Genomic DNA, 24167 nt, shown 5'->3' with positions numbered 1-24167 from the left:
TTGGTGAAATCAAGGGATGCAGAAGGTATGCATAGCCAGGGAATAAGGTATTTTAATGGTTAGTATGGTGTTTAAGGATTATTTAGGATGTTAGTTGGGGATTACGAGCACAGTACTGTGTTTTATGAGGGTTGATCCGAAATCTGGCCTAAGATTGTAGTTCTGCTTGTAAAATTAATTTATGGATGCTTTCATCTCTATGTTAGTGGTAGCAATGTTGCAGCATATCAACATTAGTTGCAGCACTAATCCAGCAGACTTGAATTATTCAATAAATTGTCTGGGTGAAGTGGCCCCCTGGTGATTTTGGAATGGGGAGAAATCTATTTAATATGCCTCATTCATTTTCATGGTTAGTCCTCTCTGGACCTATGAACATCTTTTAAAGTTAGCAATTGCAGATTAGAGATTGTATTGTTCTTTTGTTGAATGTGATTAAAAAGATAGATTGGCTTATGGTGTTCCAAAGCTCCTATAAGAAAACCTATTCTTAGACACTTCATCTACACATCTCCCGATGTATGTTTATAAATTATTCATAAAATGTACATTGCGTTAGTGCATAGTTAGTTGCATTGAGTTAGTGATAGTAGCAAACATTAATCTGTTTAGTTATGAAGAGAGGAGGTGGTAAGTGTTGTTCATTTAAGGTGAATGTATTGTTGTGGAGGGAATGTGGGAGTGCTGGTCTAGTGCTACATGCGCAGTGCTTTCTGTGAGAGGTACTTATAGGGAAATGATCATGATCATTTGGTTCACTGGACAAGTAAGAGAAGCACATCTCAGGATGCACAGCAGTGGGACTTTCTAGATGGAAGGTTAAAACCATTGAAATCTCAACATCTGTGCTAAAAGCATTAGTGTTGCTAATTTCATGGTTTGAGTCATTGGGCAGATGTCCACTCTAGATCAAATTATGCCATCAGATAAGCATTTGTCTTTGTATTTTTGTTTGCTTAACACTCCTGGCAGCAAATGCTTCTTTCTCTATTGAAACAAATTCAGTTTGCGCTTAACTCTTTAATGATGTTTATTTGAGGTATAATTTGAGTGATGTCTACTTTAAATTAAATTGTATTTGATGTTGTTTTTCTTTGCAATGAATATTTTCTTTGGTGTGATGGATTTGGGACAAATAGATTTATTTCAACGTTGCCTCAATGTTCCTCTGTATTTCCTTCTATTTCTTTTTAATTTTGGTCTAAGCAACTGTCAACTTAAATTACTCTCATTGCCATCGGGAATCCTGAAAAGGATTTTACCCCTGCTGAAGGTTGTCATAAAATGGTTGGTCATTTGGTTTTGTATGGTTTTCAACTCTTCTTAGTGTATTGGTGAAGATTCTGTTGGTGATAAATTAAGGAGATAGCTGAATGATGTGAATCCGATAGGAAAAAAGGAAATTTTATTTCATTGGACACATTGTTTGCATTCAATTAATTTCTTTAGTAATGCATTGTTTATACAATAAGGATTTCCTCTGGAGTTGAGCATTTTTTTCATATCATTACTAATGTACTATGAATGAGAATTAAAAGACATTCAATTTTTTTTGGAAAATGGTAGGATGATCACTTTTAGTGGACGAACCTGGGTTATTTTAGAGGTGAGAACTGAGGAAGGAAAGGATTGACAATTATTTTGGCATTAATTTGATTACCATTTCAATCAATAATATCTGCCTGTGGAAAATTACATTTGAAATAACTGGTGTACTAATGAAAAGAAAAACTGCAGCGCTAAAACCGAACAGTGTCTGATAAACTATTGATAACATCTGTTCTAGAGGGTCATGATCTATTTGAATCACTGGCTTCATTAAATTACTCTTAAATTTGGCTTATGACTAGATTAATTTTTTGCATATAACACCAACTATGCCTATGTGTATGTGCTGCAGGTCCTAGGTAAGGGTGGAAGTGCAAATATCACTCGCCTATTGATTTGACTTCATTAAGTTGTGTTTTTCAGAAGCTGTCCTGGAAAATTTTTTAAAAGTAAATACGCTGGGTGTAATTATAACTTTTCATGGAATATACTGTCCGATTCCCTGTCTCTAGTCACCTCTTTTATGTAAATGTAATACTTCCAGCTGAGAATGCCTCACATTGATTCCATTGATGCCCTTAATCAATTAGTCATTTCAATTTTCTAAATACAAGATGAGCACTTAGTCGACCATTAATTTTGAACATTAATTCTCATGAACTTTCTAGTCATATTTAATTGTTTTTTTACAAAACTAATGACATGAACTTAAAATGTTCAAATTGGTATTGGTATTCGAGTATTGATTGTTGTCGATGCAACCTGAGTGTGAGTTATCCAATTTTTCTAGTGATGAATTCTTGAACGATGATTCCTTGAACTAGTTTCCTGCTAACAGTATATTTTTGTTCGTTAACTACAGCCAAAGTAAAGGTGGAGAAGCTGTCTTCACCAGAAATATTATCTATGCAGTCTGGTCTCGAGGGCAATAGGGATGAGGATGATGGTGACACAACAGCTACGACAACCGATAACACAGAGGACACAGAGGAGGATGATGTTGCAGACTCCGGGACCATTGACGACGAGCGGGAAGAATCTGTTCGCTCGGGTCGAGCATTGCACGGTGGCCGTCGCTCTTGGGGCGGTGCCAGGGTAAGAGGGCGAGGCCTGCGAGGCTTCCGACCGGAGAGAGAATTGGGCATGGGAGTCCTGGTGAGGGGAGGTCGCGGTGGCACGAGGGGGAGGAGGAGGGCAGGCAGGCCAAGGAGTGGGGGGGAAGGCAGTAGAGGCAGGGGCGGGAGGGGTGGAAAGCGTATTCCGGAACCCGAGGAGGACCATTCCCAGGTGGCCGCGGATGCAGTTGCCATGGGTGTTTCCAGCAATGCACCAAAGAAGCCCATCATCATGATGGGTCGAGGTGGGAAGAAAGTGCTCGTTCAGGAGAAGGTGCACGTGGAGAAGTTGCCTCAGCAAGATATTGGGATACCAGTGTCGGCACTGGAGGAGCCGCCGATGCCGTCGGCAGTGCCTGAGAGTATGGCCGTCTCTCACATGGATGAAAAGTCTGAGAACGGATTGAACAGTCTTACTGGTGGTTCTCTGTCGGACTTGCACGCGGGTACTCCGTTAGGCTCAAAGGTATCGGGACCAGTGTCGCCTACCGAAGCCATGTTGTCCGCATCTCGTAAACTTTACCCAAAGAGGGAGAACCGAAAACCCCCGGCTCACCTGGCCGATGCCTTTGGCCCCGCTCTTTTTTCCGCTCCCGATGTAATGCGCCGTGTTCCCGAGCATCCAAGCTCTGATGCATCAGGAATGGTGATTGAAAACAGTGAGGGAGACGAGGAGCTCAAGTTGGTGCTTTCAGAAGATGAAGAGGAGAAAAACCTCCGAGACATGCATCTGGTTAAGAGTGCCGCGGAGGTTGACGTGACTCCCCCCAAAGCGAAGGAAGTGTTGAAGGTGGTGGAAGTGGCGGAGGAGCAGGAGCAGAAGGTGATCAAGATGGAAAGGGTGGAGACGAGTTTGGTGAAAGCAATGGAAGAGCCTGCCGTCGTGGTCAGTGCTCGTGGGGGAAGGCGACGGCGGACTGCTGCTGCGGCCAAGAGGTTGGCCAAGAAAGAAGAGATGGAGGAAGCGATGGCGAGTGAGGACGAGGAAGAGGATGAGGAGGAGGAGGATGACGACACCAGTGTCAATTCCGAGGACGATCCCAACAGGCTTTGGTGCATATGCAAAAAACCTCACAACAACAGGTGAGTTGATCTTACATTTGATACTCGACATGCTTTCATACCGCACTATGAAGTTAAGGAATGGTGTTCTTGAATCCCCAAAAATGAAATATTTGGTCAATTCAAAATTTGAAAAGTTGTGAGTTTTCATTCTGATGAAGTTGTGACTGTGATCTAATACATCTACATAATACCCCGCAAGCCACTGCAAGGGCGTGTGGCGGAGGGGGGTGTTAGGTCACCACCCGTAAATGGGGACAATACCACGTGCGATATCAACAACATGAAAAACTACACACACAGCGGCGTACGCACTCGTGCAAAAATCCCTTCATCCAACACTCATGCTAACACATATACCACAAACGAACAAACAACTGCTCCCCAGCACGAAAGCCATCCAACAACGTGCAAGCCAGTAGTAGTAAGAGGCAGTTGTGAGGTAGTGGGTGATGAATTGGTAGCAAACAATTCTCGGCATCTCTTAAATGGCCCAATGATTTCGGTGCCTCTGTCACTTGAGCTTAGTAATTGGATTGTTGCCTTTGGAAAACATTTGCTTCATCTTTTGTAGGATTTGTTTCACTTTCATGCTGCTTTTAATGCCGCCAAAAAGCCGAAATTGATTGAAATAGGGTGTATTTACGCATGTGCATTTGTATGCTACCCTTCTTGGGTGGTTACCAAGACAAGCTATTTGAAGACATCTTGTTTGTCGAAAGTGAAACTACTTTTCTTAACATTTTACTAATGCATTTTGTATCTCCTGAATAATGCACTTTAAAAGACAATCTCTTTATCTAATTAAGACAAGCATCTTGTTGTTTCAATGAAAATTCTAAGCATAATGTTTATTTAACACAAAATAGGCAACATATTTGCATAGTCTTGTTGAATCAGCTCATTACTAAGTGGAAAAGTATTATAGTTCAAGTGAAATCTTGTCCTTGAACTATATTTTAGGTGTACTCTTGGCATTGGGGATTCTTTGTACAGTATGACAATACTATCAGGTGTGTGAGTCTTAATGAAAAAGTGACCTTAAATTTTCCCCTCAATGTGTTTGTAATTTGAGTATGCTCTAAATGTTTGTTCCCTCCAAAGTTATTTCCTTGAATGGTAGTTGAGACCATAGAATCACTCTGCTAAGTCCTAGGGTCTGTGATTTCAAATATGACCATTAGTGAAGTAGACAGAAAAAAATGCTGCTTTTTTAATTCCTTTTAATGTACTAGGTGACATTAAGTGGAATCGACAAAGTTGCAGTTTTTTCTTTCTGAAGTGGATTAGTTTCCCAGACTTTGTTATGAAGAGTATTTTTGTCATCCTTATCTCTAATAAAATGTCAGCGCTACTGTTTGAGAGCTGAGAGTATGCCTGAATTAATCGTCGAGCTCACATATATAAGTGTACATGTAAATGTCAGTTCTACAAGTTATTACTCATTTCTAATTCTGTGATTCCATCGTATCAAATCGTCCAAATATTACTATTAAAGACAAAGTAGGGTAATCTTTGAACTGTGAATTAAATGGAATGAATGTGCTACTTTTGGAGTATTTAAGTGCAAATTATAGCTACTGTGTCATGCAGGCAAAAATAAGAGGTTTTATTTTTAAAGAACATGATTTCATCATTAAAAAATATTAGTCTCTAACGATAACCTTGGTTTTGATAGGACTCCTTATTTCCTTCAGAACTCATGGGAATGGGCGGACAAACCATTTCAGAAGCATTTCCCATTGGAAACTCATTAATTGGGTCAGATAGGGCTGGGACCAATGTGTATCAGTTAGTGAATAAAATAAAATTTAAATTAAATCCCTGGAATCTCATGTGTGTAGAATAATTGCTGAGCATCTATTTGAAAATAACCTTTAGTCTACCTTAATGGTATCTTAAAATTTAATTATTACAATGAGAAGGAAATAAGTTGTGTGTTAGATCCACTGAAAACATGGACTGCCGTGGCGAATATTGGCGTTCTCTGGAAGTTTGTTCTAATCGCATGCCTTGTGATCTCTACTTCTGTATTGTGAGACTTCTGCTATCCTTATTACAGCCTCTTATTTCACACACTGCCTTTGGTTTTTGTTTTTTCTGTTATATGTCGTGTCGAACCTCGTACAATGAGCATAATCCGCTCTGCAATCTTTCTCCTAATGCAAAACGCACTTTAGTGAGACAATTTTTTGAATATGTATTAATGTAATGTACGATAATGCATTCCATGCCAAAACAATTATGTTCAAAGTTCATTTAAAGAAAACTATATATACATTGTTTAGGATTGTGGTTCATCATTATCTTTTGTTCTATTGCGGAATGAAGCAACCAGGAATGCAAACTTGATTTGCATGAGCAAAAAGAATCAAAATAAATAACTAATTATTTATGTTAAGTCCAAATTCCTTTTTACTGGAAAGCTGTATAGGGGCATTTGTTTCTGTTGACACTTCAGAGTTTTGTAAAACTGTAACTCAGAATTATCATAAAAAAGTTTCTGACACACAGCCACTGTCTTATTAGGATAATTCTTCATAGGCATGGAACAATGCAACATTTTCCCATGACCTCCTCATCAGATTTAGCCTGCTGTTGGGGACACCTCTTGAAAACTCATGGAGTTTCTAAATGGTAAACAAGCAAGGGTTTAATTTTCAAATTTGCTGCTTGCATTGTCACAAAATAGCAGCATGAGTTGGCATTTCACTGGCTTGTGGCCCGGCAATGCATTTATGTCTACTGCTGTATGTTCAAATACAGGTTCGCTTCGGCATCTTCTTCTAGAAGAGACCATCTTGTCGTAATTAAAAACCTGTTATGGCAGGTTACCCTCAGAATATGCAAGCTTCTTGAAGCCACCGATGTAGTTCTCTGCTGCATTTGAGTCGGAACTTGCTGCTTCCCCATGCCTCACAATGCTGTGGATACAGGTATTTCTTGTAAAATTCTCGACCCACTCATGGATTCCCTTGAATACTTCTCCAGCAATTAATGATCCTGTCATTGTATTAACGAAGTCAGCAAAAATCACTTCACTTTCTCAGATATGATATTTTCATTAGTGGTGTCACATTGAAATCACTTTTTGTTCATCCATGTAAGAAGCAACTTTTTAAACAGTGGAGAATACATAACCGTTGTGTAGATATTCATTTTACTCTTTTTGAAGCATCTATCTCCTTTGTCATGTCTTTGTTTTTGAAGAGCATGCATATTGTTGATGTGCTTGTTACATGTCACGTTCACACCTTTTTCCTTATTTGCAATGGTTTTACTTTTCATTTCTACTGCTATTTTTGCTCTATAGCTGTCTTCATGCAGATTTTACTTATGAGACATTTTTTAGACTAAGCCCAAAATGTTGTTAGACTTTGCACGAAAAATCTCACAAAATATGTTTGACACAACTTGGGAAAAATGTGTGATCATGAGTGACACTAACAGTGCTCGCAGAACGGGTGCTAAAAACAAACTGAAGTAGCAGGCGTGCAATCTTTCCAGGAATTCCACTCTCCTTGTCTCTCAGTATGCAAAAATTCACTCATTAAGGAAGCCATTTTTTACTAATATTTGCTTGTTTTGAAAATTATTTGCAATGCAAGGTGCTCAAAAAGCGAGGTTCCACTGTATAATGTTAACTTTATTGGTGGATACTAATGTCTGTCAACATTATTACTCCATATTTTGGTTGGACACTGTTGCCCACAGAATACTTCCGTACAGCCAAACCATCCATAACATGCAGTGTTCTACGGAATGTGCAAAATTGAGTTTAGTGCCCTCAATGAAGGCAGCAAGGTCTCTATAGAACTTTGGTATGGGCTTAAGGACGTACATGCTTGGTATGGATTCATTTCACTCAAGGAGCGGAGTAGGTATAAGTTGTTTTTTTTTTGTTTAACATTCTGTGCATGAAGAGAGTAAAGAGCCATGTTAGAAAGGGCTCAATTATGGTTTCATTGAATTTTTTTATTCAATTGGCCGTGATATAGGTTGTGGTAACAATCAGCGCAGGGTGTTTGTAAAGTCAATTATACTATTAGAAATATTTCTGGATATTTTCAAAATTGGATTTGTTTTGTTGTAGTTATGACTAAGGGATGCAAATAAATCCTGTTCTGCCCATTAACCAACCGTTGTGGTAGCAGTCGTGACACTGACCATTGATGTACATCTTAGGTGACAGAACTTAGTTAATGCTGTTATAAATAAATAATAGTTTTTCCCATATTGCGTTATTCTGATATAGGTATCAACAAATTCACATCCTTCATTGTTTTTCCTTAGAAAAATTCAGAAAATATATTTTTAGAGGTCGGCGGTTTAGTTAGAATTTATTTTCATGGTTTTGATGTTTGGTAATATGTTAGCGCGTCAGAATAATACAGAGGTGTGGTATAATCTTTATTGATTGGGTCAAACAATGCCTTTTCATTTGCATGTTAAATATTTATAATATTCCTTGATATTTTTTTTATTTTAGTCTTAAATAATGGTGAACTTCGACAAAGTGAAGTCTAAAACAGTGCATGCCATCAAGGGCAATGTTTGTAACATTCGAATTAGGAAATTTCAATGAAGTCTCCTGTTGAGTGCTGGTGATCGTTGAGCAAATTTGCTGAAAGACTGGGTTAGTGCATGCTTTCAATGAAGTTAATCGATTGGCATATTCCTCTTGCACATCTTTCAAAATGGAGGACAACAAAAATGTTAAAACATCTGTTCTTGAATAGCAGGCGTATGTTTACTCTATTGTTTTTCTTGGTGACATAATTTCTATTACTGTATTAGACAGCTTATAAGACGCACCCTCATTTCACTAATGTACAAATGAAGAAAGGGTTTAAACAGTCTATCAAAGAGCATGACATCCCACCAACTTCACTTAAAGTTCCTTTTAGTTCTTACATTTCAGAAAATCCAAATAAATGCCGTCATAATCATTGATGTATATGCCAAAAATGTTAGCATAGTGTAATTTTATTAGTTTGAATTGAATTGTGTAGCTTTATTTGTTTTTCTCCTGTAATTATATAAATAAGGGTAAGTTTTTAGAGCAAATGATTCCACAGAGCACACTGTTTTACTATGATCAGTTGTGATAAAATAGGATCGATTTCATATGATTTCTTGCTCGCACCTTATTGAGTTCACCAAAGTGAGCGACATGATAATCATGTAATAGCATTGTAATTAATAATAATGATCCAACTACAACATTTGTCAATTAATTAATAAATATTATGCATAAGTAAATGTAATGGAGTAAAAATAAGTGATATTGATCATCTGGGGGTAAAAATAATATTCAGTACTGAACATTAACTCATGGGAGTTTGAACCATCACATGCAATTGGCAGATGATTATTTTAAACATTATTTTGGGAAACAAATGTATGTCTTATGTGCCTTCAAATATGGTATTTATGAGGGGCAGTTGAATGAAAACCAAGCACCCCCTACAACAACCAGTCTGTGCACCAACAAGGACATAACCCAAACTCTGTGTGCGCCTGTGAGTTGCAGATCACTATGCAGATTTCCTAGCGATGGCAGCATCGATACATAAAAAGCCAGCTTTTAGTGGTCTGTGTGTTATGGTGGATGTTCGGTTTTCATTTGATTGCCCGCAGTGGTAAAGATGGCTCACCTGCCTCCTCTTAAGATCTAATTTAATTATTGTCTTTTTGAGAGTGATTGATTTTGATGCTAAAATTCTAACATGCCAGAAATAATTCATAACAGAAATTTTGTGCTTTTATTAGAGTTTGAAATTGAATAGAATAAAGAGTTCTCGGGTGGGAGTGATCAACCAAAACTCCTATGTCACCTATCTTCTAGATGATATGTTAAACATATTACTATTATCAAAATTTTCGTAAATGGCCTCAATGAAGAGCTAGCTGATGTTTGAAGTGATTTTCCTTACATCAATTTGCTCCATGAGGTGAAGCGATTGACCTTTACTTTGCCTGTTATTATTAGATTCACTATTTTAAAATTATGTTTCTTGGAGGAGTCATTTTGAAGTATGTCCCTGGGGATGAACGCAAGGCCTTTGAGTTTACCTATGCAAGGAATTCTTTATTGCTGGTCTTTTGCTGGGGTTTTCTTCCGTGGAAATTAAATTTCTGGCACTCGTTTCAATTTCTTGCCGCTTTTATTGCCTGCTGGTTTTCAATTGTAACTTCCATTTTGATTTAAAAATATCTGGATTTCTCCCAATCGCTCCTTATGTACTTCTTAAATTCACAGCGTGAAAATCATAGTATTAACAGGGCAATTTTCATGGTGAGTAAACTTACAATGGCATTGCCCTAGAAATCACTATGACTAATATGACAGTTTTTAATTGTATTTTTAAGCATAGTCTCTTAATTGAATGCTATCATTTACTAAGTAAATGATTTATCTGGTTCAAATCATTCACTATGCTCAATCACAGCCAAATAATCATGCATGTCTTTACGGCTTCAATTTCTGTGAGTGTTGAACTTTTAAATACCTTTAAATAATAAATAGCTCCTCCTGGTATGAATTGCACAGCTCAGCTTAATTATGGAGGAGTATTTCTACATAAAATTATGCTTTCTAAGGATTTTTACTTTTAGTTAAAGGTTATTCAATTGATAGGGTATACTCTCCATTACCTGATCATGTGATTTCTTTGTCTCAATTAAAGTTTCACTAATATTCCATCAGGTTTATGATTTGCTGTGACATCTGTGAAGATTGGTTTCATGGAAAATGTGTTGGAGTCACAAAAGCCATGGGTAAGTAATTCCTTATCAGAGATTAAATCACATCCTGCAGTCCCATCACTGATTTATCCTATCACTGCCTAAGTTATTGAATTTCATTTGAAATTTGAAGTATTTTTAATGATCCACTGTTCTTTTAAAAAAAAATTCATGCTATTTTTGATGCTATTTTTATGTAGTAAGATTTGACTTTTAATTCATAAACATACATTTATTAGGGACCTGTCTGGCCGTTAAGCAAGCAAATTTAGTTAGTGTTGAGCTACAGAAAATTGAGCAGTGGTTGAAACTTTATATAACAACATAAGAAATTTTTATTCCTCTGTTTTAGTTGCTTTGTTGATAAAATACTTTCATATCAGTTGTCAAGTGGATTTTTTCTTTTGTTGATTCTGTCATGACATGAAATTACGAGGGTAAGGTGAAAAGTTCTCGGCCTTACACAGAGATTGCGTTCCAATCGGCGAAACTTCGTGATTTCTGCCTAGTTGCACGTGTCAGTAGTGCGTATGACAGGCTTCAAACTGTTCTCTCGAGTGTGTTTTGGGATGCGAAATGAATCCTGTTGATTGATTACCTTAAAGATGGCAGAACAATTACAGGCAAATATTTCTCCAACCTTCATGATCAGCTGGATGTCTAAATTTGCGAGAAGGGGCCTGGCTTTGAGAAGAAAAAATCTCTTTCAACAGGACATAACACCTGCTCACAAATGTGCATTGGCGATGGGAAAACTACAGGATTAGGGGTACGATTTGCTCGGCCATCGTCCCTATTCTCCTGACCCTCAGACTTCCATCTGTTCCCAAACTTGAAGAGATTTTTTCTGGGAAGTGCCTTAAGTTAGAAGTTAGATGTTGAAAAAAGGTTGAACCAAGTCTGTTGAAGTCAAGGGAGATAATGTAGGAAAATAATATAATTTTTTAACTGAAAATCGCAGTCTTTTATTGTCAGGTCGAGAACTTTTCACCTTACCGTCATACATATGGTGGGCGTTTACCATTTCGAAAGGCATTGAAATGCATGATTTTTTTAAAGGCAGTGGCATGCTTGTGTTATAATTTTGTCGGCACCAGAGAAGAAAAAAATGTACTTAGGGGGAAATGTGAGTTGAGGGAATTCTTAATGGGTAATTGAAGACGGTTCCGGCATTAATGGTCTATGCTAAATTTATGTTCCAATGATGCAACTCTGCACACTTTGGGAAATTGGAAAGCAAATATATGATCATTATTTGAAAATCTTAATAATGCTTGATAATATATTTGAGAAATAACAGTGAGGTTACATTGCTAATAAATAATAAGAAAATTTTTTTGCATAATTCATGTATCAACTATGAGACCATATTTTTTTAGATGTTTTGCGATCACATACATTCCTTATTTGCTGTGAACTCGTTTGAGTGTTAGAAGACCTCGTATGCCCTCTGGAAGGCGGCGCCCGGAATGCTGCTATGCTCCCTTGTCACAGCCTGTTGTAATGCTTCCAATGACCCGTGGTGACATCCTTAAAGTGCGGATTTGAGGGGAGGGAAGAAGAAGAAGTGGGGTGGGGCAACGTCAGGGCTGTAGGTTGGCTGAGGCATGGTCGAGAAGCTCATGTCAGGCCCACGTGTGAGTTTCCTTTGGTTCGTCGGTGAGCACTCACGGCACCAATATTGGCAAAATTTGATGGCGTAGCACTGTTCGAATAACTGGTCCATGATAGACCGTTACGAGGTCATGTTATAGGGGTTTGGCAAATGGGCAATCAGCACTCCTCAAATGCTGGGAGCCAACTGTCTCTGGTCATTCCTGGGACTTCTCTCCCTCTTACCCACCAGAGAAAATGCTGCCTGTCCGTTCGTCTATCCAGGAGAAAATAAGTCCTGCTACTTTTGGGACCGACCTTTTACAAAGAGAGTTAGTTTTCCTTTAAAAGGATTCTTCCCCTTAATTTTCGGTAGTGCTAAAGTAGTTGGCCAAATTTAAAAGTGGTCTCACATCCATCCAAAACCATGTACTCCTAAAAACCACTATGACCAATGAAATCATCGCGAAAATCCAAAATGCCTTATTTAGTAATTGGCAACAGAAATTATATAAGGTTGCTGGCATGGTAAACATCTCGATAGGTCTTGTCTATGTTCATTTTACGTATAATTTGGGTGTGAATAAACTTCTTGATCATTGGCTATGGTGGTAGTTCACATTCAACTTGAAATGCATTCAAATGAACAACTCTCAAATGTTTAGACTTAACATATATAAACTAGATTTATTCCAGTTTTTTGGTGTATTATAACAGTAGATGAAACATAGATTCACCTGTATATGTCAAACCGGAAGAAGTTGTCCAAACAGTGTGTGCAAGCAGGGGAATGTGCATCAAAGAAAGTGAAAACAATGATTCCAAAACTTATGCTTCTAAGTGCTTCCACATGTGCCATTTTTGCTGGATTTGGCTCCCAGCTAATTACAGACTTCTCAAAACTGAAGAAATCGCTTCCTGCACAAATATTCGCCTCAAACGATGAGGTCACACCTGGGACAATTTATTTTCCAGAGTTGGGCAAATCGCATCATACTGAGGGCTTAAATATGTAGAGAAGTCATTGGTCAATCGCAAGGACAAGTCAATGGTCTAAGGCTACGTTGAAAAAAAATTCTCTTGTGTTTTACCTTCTCAGGCCAAGAACATTTTGAATGAACCTCGTATAAAAACATAAAAGTAAGGTTTCACTTCAAATTATTTGCAATTGCTGTGGTAATTTAAAGGAAATTAACTTCGTAAATTTCCAATACTAATGAACATAAATATGTATATTTTCCACCTGGGGATTTTTTAATAATGTAAGGACAACCCCAATCTTGTTTTGGAGCAATGTTAGGTTAGTATTATGAATATAAGAAAACAGGAGTTTGTGGTAACAGCTAATAGTCTGTTCACTCCCTCTCAGTGGTATTCCAAAAGCTTATTGAAAATTTAGATCTAAATCATCTCTTGGATGATGAGGGAGATCAAGTCCCGAGGGGAAAGAGGGAAGGATGGTTTCCAACCTTCCGACCTATTTGGTGAACTTGTTTAAATCTGCTCACATATGCCTATGTAGAGTAATGTACTCCCTTTTGATGTTACGATTCTTAGCATGGGTATAACAGAACCAGTCCCTGCACCTGACTTGATGTGGTTCTTAAATTTACCCTCGTCCTTATTTTCCCTCCAGCATGATGTCATCTAAATGTGAGTAGACTACCAGTAAGGCTGAAGACAGTGGTACCAATAGAGCACTTCATAATGTTAATCTCTTTGGTGATTTAGTGATATGATAAACTAAAAAAATTAATTATGAATAATTGGAATGCTTGAATGATTGCCAAACTACCAAGTCCCAAGTTATATCTGGCTACTTTTTGAAATATTTACTGACATTCTTCCTTAAAAGATTGTCATTCATTCAATATTCAGTTTGAATACCACTGAAATAAGTCATTGGGTCTTAAAATTGTTTTTAAAAACTTGAAGATGTTTGAAATTTCATTTTAACCACATCAGGATTGTAGTTCTCGAAAGGTTTTTCATTTTCATCTCAGCATGATTCTTGCCTCAGAGTAAATGAAATTTATATACTGCTCAAACATCTCCTTTCTTACCTAGTCTAAAAAAATGTTCTAGTTACATGGAAAAACGTTTTTCACTTGATCTGATGTAGTTGTTACAATGGTCACCATTTTATGGGATGACAAGCAGCAAACCAAAATGCTTTGAATTCATGTGCTGTCTATAATGCTTTTGGTGGTTGCTGAGGAGAATAAAAATCCACATAGTTATTGCCAAATGCTGATTTTTTTCTCCTATGCTGCAACTTCATGGTTGGTGTAGAAGTATTATTTCCAGGAAATGATACCTTCAAAATCTGTCTTCCGTAAGGGATACGTAGCATTAAAAAGTATGAGGTTGAATGAGGATTATAAACAAGAGATTGTTTCATGCAGTTCCCCATTCAGAAATAAACATACAAACTCAATCAATCCTCAATGCTCTGGTATTTTCTTTGTATTTTAGAACCATTTTTACCTTCTTTTATAAACTTTTGAAAGCATTTCAAGTGCATCAAATATGTGGTGTTAAAAATACATTGATATTAAGAAAGACTGATGCATGGAAAGTATTCTATTGAAACCACATTCAATACTAAGTAGATGCATGCCTAGCACTTTTTTAGGATTTAATGAGCCTCTATAAAATACTGAGGCATGGATAGAAAAAATCCCGGCAGTAGCAGGTATATTCAAATGAAAAGGTAACCGTATAGATGCAGAATATGAATTTTTGGTTGTTTTAAAATAAAAAAGTATTTGTGGTTAATTTTTATGAGAAGTAAGTATCTAAAAGCTATTTATAAGTGCTTAATGAATAATTTCTAAGATTGCAAATTTGATAATTTTCCTGAAAAACTGGTAATTGATTTAGGGTTCAGATGTATGTTTCCCGAAAATTTACTATGTTCAGAAAATTACATTACTTAAGCTTTGCCAGTGTGTCGTCCATCATGATTACCCAGATTAAAGCCTAGGGAGCTCCACTCAATAGCCAAGCACAATATCCTCCTGGACCTACTATTTTTATTTTCATTCGCCCTTTTTTGTCATTGTTGTGTAAATGCTCCATTTCATGTTACCTTTTGATAAACCGGGTTTGATTTTTTGAGTGTCCTTCTTCATATTTATGTAATCATAAGCCTTATTTAATGTTTAGGATAATTATATATATTTTTATGCAGTTTCATCAGTTTTGATATGCATTCTTTTTGTTGATATTTGCAGGTAGTAGAATTGTATTTTTACAATAATTAGGGTTAAATGCCCTTAAGTGTATTAATTAATTCCTTCATTCAACAGAAGTACACATTATTAAGATTTTTAAGTTAATGGTGCATTTACTTTCCTTTGGCATGCACTGTTAACTTTTCTTCCAATGCTGAATCTTTGAATATAGTCAGAGAAATAATGCCCCCTTCGAAGGTATATGAGGAATCACATCTTCATGCACAGTTATATTGTGTTGTTATGGTTAGGATTACAAGATGCTTGAAGGATTCATATCAAAGTTTGACGAATTTCAATGATTGAATGAATCATACATGGCCTTCGAGAATTTTGAAAGTGATTTATTGCGAGAATATGAAGTGATAAAATAGGTCCAGGACAATGAACAATAACTCTGTCATCACTTAAGATATAACTCAATGAAGTTTCATATTTATTGATTCGACAAAATAAAGTGAAAAAGTGGTCTAGAATTGTGTCTCAATTACCAATGAATTCTGTAAAACCCTGATTGCTTTCAATTATACCATTAGGGAGATTGCATTTTTTGCATTGAAGGCGCAAGTAAAACCTTATGGCAGAGGCTGCCTTAGAGTTCAACCACATTCATAAAATTTTTTAATGGTTTCTGATTGTTTGAAAATTTTTTCTCAATTGTAAAAATGTAACATATGTAATAAATTTTAATTTCTTGAGCATAAGTGGGTTAAGGGCACATTTTATAGAACTTTCAATTCATTGATTTGCTACAGAAACATTAATTATACCATGTATACATATTCTGTTTCCTATCTTTCGTGAGAAAAGCTCTTACATTGTGATTCTAATGGAAACCCAGCCTGAATTCAATTACACTGTATTTAAAAAGTACACATTAGCATCAAATTGTGAATGAAGAGTAAAAAAGCAACATAGAATAGTCTTGCTCAAAACTACTCTACAAAATAGTTTCTAATAATTGGAAAATTTTCTATTCTATTAAATACTTTGGCCAGCAATTTATAAAGTTTGTTTCATGATTGAACCCTGTAAGGGTCTCCAGTTAAATATAAGAAATGCTGATTTTATTTGAATGCTTTTGATTGGTTTAATGTTCCGATTGTAATTTATAGTGAAATATTTCCTATTTGATTTTAAGTGTTTTGTCTTAAGTAAAGTAAACGTGGGACAAGGTAAGACGCAAGATGGTAGGTTGGATGGGCTATAAAATCATTTTTCTCTTCTGTGGCACCTGAAGTCACCCAAAGGTAAGGTATGCTCTACTGCAGCTGTATATTTGTCCTGACCAAGTTGTTTGGGATCGCCTGATTTTGTAAACTGATCCTTGCTCTGATGAAAGTGGCTACTGGGTCTCATACTAAATGGTTATTAATAGATGTCATATATATCATGCAGTCTTGAAGCATTTATTCAAGAAAGAGACAAATTCATGGGAGATTTTTTCCCCATCCTGTATGCAATTGATGCGTACCAGATAGTAAAATCTAAGTTGTGAAGTCAAAGTTGTCACTGTTTGGGTTACTCTCGTAGTAAATTTCCAGTGGATTATGAATGGTTAGAAGGATAAAGGCACTTTGTTTTAAAGGATATGTACTAATTGCTCATTTTTTCTGTTTTAGCGTTATTTTATGAGAAAATACTTGGTTATCAGTGTTTCTTTAAGTATCACAGAAGGTAAATAACAGATAAGTAAGCAAGACCATTGCAGGAAGTAATCGACATTCATTAATGGTAGGTTTCAATGATGCTTAATACATTACTAAAATGCATTCATTGCTATGTTCCATCCCATCAAAATTCTTCAAGAGGCAAAATTAATGTGTATAATGCGTACTTTATCAGAATCCCCATCCTTGTGTGTCGTATAGTAAACTTTCCCAGCTGCTCTTTCAAAAAGTGGCGTGGTTTAAAATATAAATCTGATCATTGTGCTGCATAAATAACAGGTCTAATGCATAAAATATGCTTATCTTGTCTTCTCTTATCCTGACAGCAATGCTTTTCGGTGTAGATGCATAAAATAAATATCTTTGACGTCAAACTTTATTCGATGCGGAGTTTTCATGAAATGCGTTTCATCTTTCTCGTAAGCAATATTATAAACGTATTAAATGTTATTTTGTCCGTTAGATAATTAATTCATGGCTAATGTGTGATTATACTGTGGTTTCTCATCGCTTATAACGAATGCGCTCGAAACGTAATAAATGTATAACGTGTCTAAAGACGAAATTACTCTAATATTAAAGACGGCGGCATGCTGGAAAAGTAAAGCCCGCTAGATATTTTTTTTACAGACAACCGCAGTTTGATTCGATAGTCTTGCAAGTTTACTTGACGCTATGAAATTTACATTAAGCACAGTTATTGTATTTAGGGTTGAATGTTTACTCTCATTAAAATTGGAATACTGTTTCAAAGTCGTTCGGTAAGGAAAAGCCAAGTAGCTGATCAATAACAGAGTGGGCATCGGCGTGTTTACGAAGTTGTTACATTTTGCCAATTCGGTGACAAATGTAGTCGAAGTTATGAACTGTAATGAAGTATACTGTTTTTGAACAGTACTGTAATAATACTTTAGACGCAAATCTTCTTGGTATGGATCGGCGGATTTCCTTCGTTGGTCTTCAGAAACGGCGAAGTACAAGTATTAATCAGACAATTATCGCGCTCGACACGTATTGATACGCTAATATCCAAAGCGCATTGTTATTTTAATGTGTCATGTTAAGTGATATAATATGAAGAGAGTTCCGCCATCCGCATCCGGCGTGTTTTATACCCGCGCCACTTAATCAGCTGATGACCTTGGGTCTTGAAAAAATGAAACTTATTGGAACTACGGTAATAATATTTACATTAGAGATGTATTATAAAGTAAAATCTTTCGTGAAATAACATCTTTTATTCATAGAAGTATGATATGCGTTGAATTGTTTACATATGAGCGTACGTACGTAGAGTTGATAGCGCGGCTTATTGGGGTAAATATTTTGTTTGAGGCAGCTTCACTATTGATGCCCGTCGAGAGGAAGTATTGACGGTTTGTCGAAAATAATTTAAATTAATTATGGGGATTGCTGCGTTTTCCTACGTGTATTTTCAGCATTGAGTCATATAATTTTAGATTAATAATGACTTGACCTCCGGTTAGAACACTGAAGTTTTATTTAACCACCTACAGTTTCAACAAATGTCACTTTTTAGGATATCATCAGTCTTAAGTCATTTGAGTGAAAGCAAAGAAAAGGATTAATTGAACACACTTCGAGGGTATCTGAAGTATCTTAGCTCGATTATCTTATTAATTGGCCACCCTTTTTTTATGGCACCGATTAGGTTTTACTGTAAGCAAGCTCTTGTATTGATTTTAAATACCCTGAAATTGTCTTGCCTAGGACGGCAAATGGAAGAGAAGGGGCAAGAGTGGAACTGTCCAAATTGCACAGTTAAACAACAGAAGGAAAAAGAGAAAGAGAGGAAGACTTCCAGTATGGTTGATGGAGATTGGGATCCCGGGAAGAAGAAGTCTGTCGGAGGGGTTGCATCTATTTCGTCTGCTGTTGCAGCGAGTGGGACCAATGGGAGGAGAAGAAAATCTGCCGGAGCTCCAGTGGCTCCGAAGGCACCTTCCCCTCCCCCACAGCCTTTGAGCTCAGAAAAGAAGGAGCAAGAGCAACCCCAGCTAAACCAACAACATACCCTCCAGCAGTCAAAGGCAGAAGTGTCGGGAACTGTATTTGCGGGCACAGTAAAAGAGACAGATAGTGGTGCAGCCAATGAGAAAAAGGTATGTTAGCAGGTCCTGGGTGTTCTCACCAATTTTTTTTTTCAGATAAAAATATATTTCATATGCCAAGGTAGTTATTATACCTCACTCAAAGAAAATGTTAATTGATTGATTTTGCAATATTTTTACCCTACTTAAGTTATTTCAGATAATAGTAACTGTTGGTGAATCCTGGCAAGCAGGTATTGCAGTGGTGACTGCTATTATATTTTTCTGTGTCCCTTATAGTGAAATATGTCCTCAATATTTTATCCGTAGGAATCTGGAAGAGTAAAATTGGGCAAAATTTTCAGCTGAGTTGCTATTATAGGCATCTTTCTTGCGGCATCAGGAGAATGTATTTAGTTCTTGTCACATAACAATGTTGGTGCCCGATGGAAATTAACTATGTTTATAATATATTTGGTTATGAGGGTGCTGGGATAAATAGAGAATAGTGACCGAACTCATACTTCCCAATGTGATGGAAAATGCCTGCGACAAGAGTTTTCATAGTTATTGAAGTTGCTTTGAGTTTAATTTTAGTCAGCCCATGTTGTGGCTCAAAAGCCGTAGTTCTTTGATTTGCCCAAATTAACAATTTTCAATGAGAAAGAATGCACCGGCAAGAAATGAATAAAAATTGTGGGCATGCATGTTGGTTTCTATAGTTTTCTTATTGTTCACATGTAGCACAATATTTTTCGGAATCATTGGTGCATATATTTGCAATTCATGATATTTTTGCCAGTATTCCAGTCAGCTTGTTCATGTGAAAAGGATCAAATATTTTCCTGAAGAAACCAATTGGAATGCAAGCAGACAATGTTTTAATAAAAAAAATAGATTGATAAATGCCCAAGAATAAAATAATTCATCAAAGCCATAGTGTGCAAGTGCTAACAAATATTTTTAAAAAGTTAACTGAAGTAATGGATATTCTAACATTTCCATGTTTTGTTGTCTCAGGCGTAACTTTGTGGAATTTGCATAACATATTGAAATGTAATTGAATTACTAAGTCAATTATTTCATTACATTTCCATGTTTTTTCTGTGGGTAAGTGGTTATTATTCAATTTGACAAAGTGAAACCAGAGGTTGGTGTTTAGACTGTATGGGAAATATGTGTACTAATGTAATATTAACTTCTGTTTATATTAGTGTAATATTAACTATTAGTAGCTTGAATTTCATTAACAGTACATTTAATTCCAGGTCTCTGAAATTCCTGACCCTTATATTTGAAGGCTGAGACAACTTATTTGATCTGTAGATTTACGATTCCCGAGTAATTGGATGTAAATTCAGTAATTTTTTTGAGATTTATTTATTTTACATCACTTTCTGAAGAAAACAAATAACAAACCAGCTCCTTATTTTATTATAACACTACCCTTTCAAAACTGGAAAACTGCTCTCATGCATATTTATTTTCCTATTGGCTTGTATGAAGTAATAATTGAGAACTAATTTTATCCATTCAATCATGTGGTAATTGCTTCTGTGATTTATTCTGTATTGTCTTTTTATTTCTTAAAATTTCTTATTATAATGGTCATTGGCTTAGATTCAGTTGTTAAAAGGAAACTTTCATCGACTACTCTTGAAGCAAATATTGTCATGTATTTTTTTTGAGTGGCAACGAATGGATGATTCATTTTACCAGTGGCTTTCTTTTAATTATAGGTTTTCCAGGCATGAGAACTGACTTTCAAAACTAATTTTGTTTCAGTGTTAAGCATGTGGACAAAGTAACATGACTTTGTGGGCACATTTCCCAGGTGACTTTTTTTTTACTCCGCTGAAGATTATCACAAGTTTAAAATGTATAAATACACGTTATTTTCTTTTCATTCTTTGGATCTGTACTTAGTGGATAGCAAAGCCCTCCTCCCTATCTGTGTGGGATTTGAATTATGGATGGCAACCTAGCTTCAAAATGCTTATTCATTCGGTTTTATTGAGGTGGACACCATTTTAATGTGCAATCCAGGGGCATTATGCCATCGTCATGCTGTAGCAAGAGAAATTGACACCCTTAAGTGTGTGTAAAATAACTTCACGTGCCTTCAAACTGGTGTCACCACAGAAGCATTAATATTACATATAATACTTAAGTGATAGGCTAGTGTGTTCATTTAAATGCTTACAACATTTTTTCATCAATTTCATATACATTTTGTCATGCGATAATAGTAAAGCCTTACAACAATGCACTAGAGTAAAGAAACGCAGTAAAACCCATAATTTGGACTTTTCTAGTTACCCTTGAAATGAGTGTCAATTTAAGGAAATTGTATATAATGTGGTATGATGAGCAAAGACCTGATTTACTTTAATGTAACTCAAAGGGTACAAATAAGTATTAGACGTTAAGAGCCTGCATAAATGAGCATAATTTATGTTTGTTGAAGAGCACCTCATTGGATTTCCATCCCATTTGCACCCATTGGATTTGGAGCACCCCATTTTGTTTGTTTCCTTGAAGAGCACCCAATTGGAAAACGTATTTTCACCTGCATTTCATTTCAGAATGGAATAAATTTGAAAAACAATAGTTAATGAGTTAAACTAACTTCACTGCTCTTGAAATAACCGCACCAAGCGTAATTATGATGAACACAAGGCTAAAGTTAAAGCATTATTGTAAAGCAAAGTTGTACAGCAGAACCTTGGTGGTCAATGCTTTGTGTTAAAGTTGCTTCTAGTGCATTGTGTTCTCCTCCCATAGTGCACCATTCCATAGCAGAGAGGGAATAGGGTAGTTCAAATTTATGCCACTAATGGCAACGTGCAAACTATGCCACCATTTCAAGTTCTTAATCCAAACTGATTGGATAACTATCATTGGATGTATTGTTTATCCATACCATCATGTACTACTTCCTGAAATCATTTGAAGTATATGATTTATAAAAAGTCGTTCTAAATAGGGTAGAACTACATGCAAAATAGAAATGTTAAGAAAATTTTACAGAAAACTCTTTTTAAATAATATACCGCTGGAAATTTCATAAATATTCCAAAAATTGGGAAGTCTTGAAAAAATAAATTGATTCATAAGGAAAAATAAATTCTGAAAATGCTATTAATGAGTTTTTCTGTTCTTTTGTATTGTCTCTTCAAATGCACTGTAATTGTTATTTATGGCACATTGTGTGTGCCTTCCTTTCTCTTACCGTGGTTGTCCTCGGTCTGGTGTTGGGTGAGAAAATTCCCGAGCACCATTTCTGAGCCTAAGCAATTGGGCTTGTAGTTGCAAAGCACCCTGTGGATTACAGGAGTATGTATTCATGTCCTCCTGAATGGCAGAGTGGTATGGAAAACAAGTAGTGTGGTTTGATTCCTTGTCCAGGATGCTTTCCATCTGGGAATCTGCTCCCGATTTCCTTTTATTTTGCATTACTATGTGTTACTTATCCTTTTCCTAATATTTCTATGTGTACAAAATTGAAATCTGAATGTAGACTGACCCAATGATTGTTTTCTAAGTGTAATGCATGACAGGCCAAACAAATATTCTCATGTTAACTCAATATGCTCGATTGCCATATTTATTTGTGCACTATGAAAACACCATTTCTAGCTCTAAAATAAATGAGCATTGCTTGCATGTTGACAGAAATGATTAGTTTTGATGGAAATTGATGCATACAGGTAATTATTTTCCTGAGAAAATTATCATCTCAAGGAGTAAATAATATTGAAAGTTACTGATGAGTAGAGAAATCATTGTCACAGCTCTATCCATTTCAAAATCACCCTGCCGTAAAATAATTGATTTCCAATTCAGAAATCAGGCAAATTGATATTAACACAGAGCAGCTTATCATTGAAAATAAACGGGAGCTTTTATTACCTACATTTACTTTTGGTCACCAATGCTGTCACTCCTGGTAGAGGTTGCATTTCATATAAAAGGCATAAGCTTTTGTGTAATGCATCTATTAATTTTAGGGACTAGTCATGCTTCTTTGAGAGTCTGGTGTAAACGTATCAAAATGTTGAAATCTCACACCTTGAGAGATGCAAATCGTGTAGACATTGAGAAAACTTTTATATTTTGAAAAACTGGGGTAAGGACCTAAGAAAGCATGGTGCATTGCCAAGAGGATGGGGTGACTAGGGAGTGGAAACTATTTTTTTATTTCCTTCCCCCATTACCTCATGTTTCGATCCTTGACCCTGAAGGTAGGAAGAGTTTAGAGGCTGATGAGTGACTCATCTTTATTGATACTTATTTAAAGGGTTGAGAAGGCTGTGGAATGTGAATTCATTCCAGATGAACATGTTCTTTTTCAATGTTGATTTCAGGACGAAAATCTGCACGAGTTACACATAACTATGTGCTCTAAGTAATTGCATAATTGGGCGAGATGAAGTTTGCAATTCTCCATGTCTTTGAATCATCAACATATGGACTAACAGCATTTTCAATGTGGTTTTCTGCGAAAGAAAAGCCCATTTCTTGTTATTAACTACATATTTTATTTCTTTCTTTCAAAAAACTTTCAATGCCATCACTTCAGCTGTGATAAATTGATAGATGTTCCTCGGAAGATACCCCATGAAGTGTAGGGGCATTGTTGACAATTAAGACTTCTCAGTAGAAGGTAGAGAATGATAACTGATTTTAGTGAGATTTGGAAGGTTATGCATCTGAATTTAATAAATCCAATGTATTAAGCATGCAAATACAAGGGCTTACAAATTCCACAAACTTAGCAGTTTCCTATATGCTTAAACATACACTACAGTAAATACTTCTGTCTTATGAAGCATGAATTACTTTCTATAAAAATTACAACTGGAGTCAATATAATTGTAAGTATACCTGATGCCAACTTATTTTCTGAACTCTGTATTTTTCCTCAATCTTTTACAATGCTACTTACCTGACTATTACTGTCAATCAAAGTTTAAAAGACTACTTATCAGAGATGAACATGGCTCCCTGTCTCATTGTTTTATGCTCTTTCACTTGAAGAAAATTGAAAAAGGAATCTTAAAAGAGAATCCTGAGCTACTGGTTGAAGTTTATTTGTGATTATCTTATGTTATTTTGTTTAAGAGAGTTATTTTTTGTGAACTA

General features: G+C 36.2%; 1 protein-coding gene across 1 annotated transcript in view; it reads left to right on the top strand.

The window, feature by feature from the left end:
- The window catches only part of pps (protein partner of snf), a 98751-nt gene that overhangs the window by 37401 nt on the left and 37183 nt on the right, over window positions 1-24167 (top strand). The window contains exons 8-10 of the mRNA XM_071585635.1: window positions 2411-3746; window positions 10435-10505; window positions 18703-19094. Coding sequence (XP_071441736.1) covers window positions 2411-3746; window positions 10435-10505; window positions 18703-19094 — 1799 coding nt within the window. The remainder of the gene's footprint in view (window positions 1-2410; window positions 3747-10434; window positions 10506-18702; window positions 19095-24167) is intronic.

The sequence above is a fragment of the Hetaerina americana genome, unplaced genomic scaffold, assembly GCF_022747635.1.
Source record: "Hetaerina americana unplaced genomic scaffold, ioHetAmer1.1.p SCAF_2, whole genome shotgun sequence".
In the NCBI taxonomy this organism is placed as follows: domain Eukaryota; kingdom Metazoa; phylum Arthropoda; class Insecta; order Odonata; family Calopterygidae; genus Hetaerina; species Hetaerina americana.
This window is presented reverse-complemented; position numbering and strand designations above follow the sequence as displayed.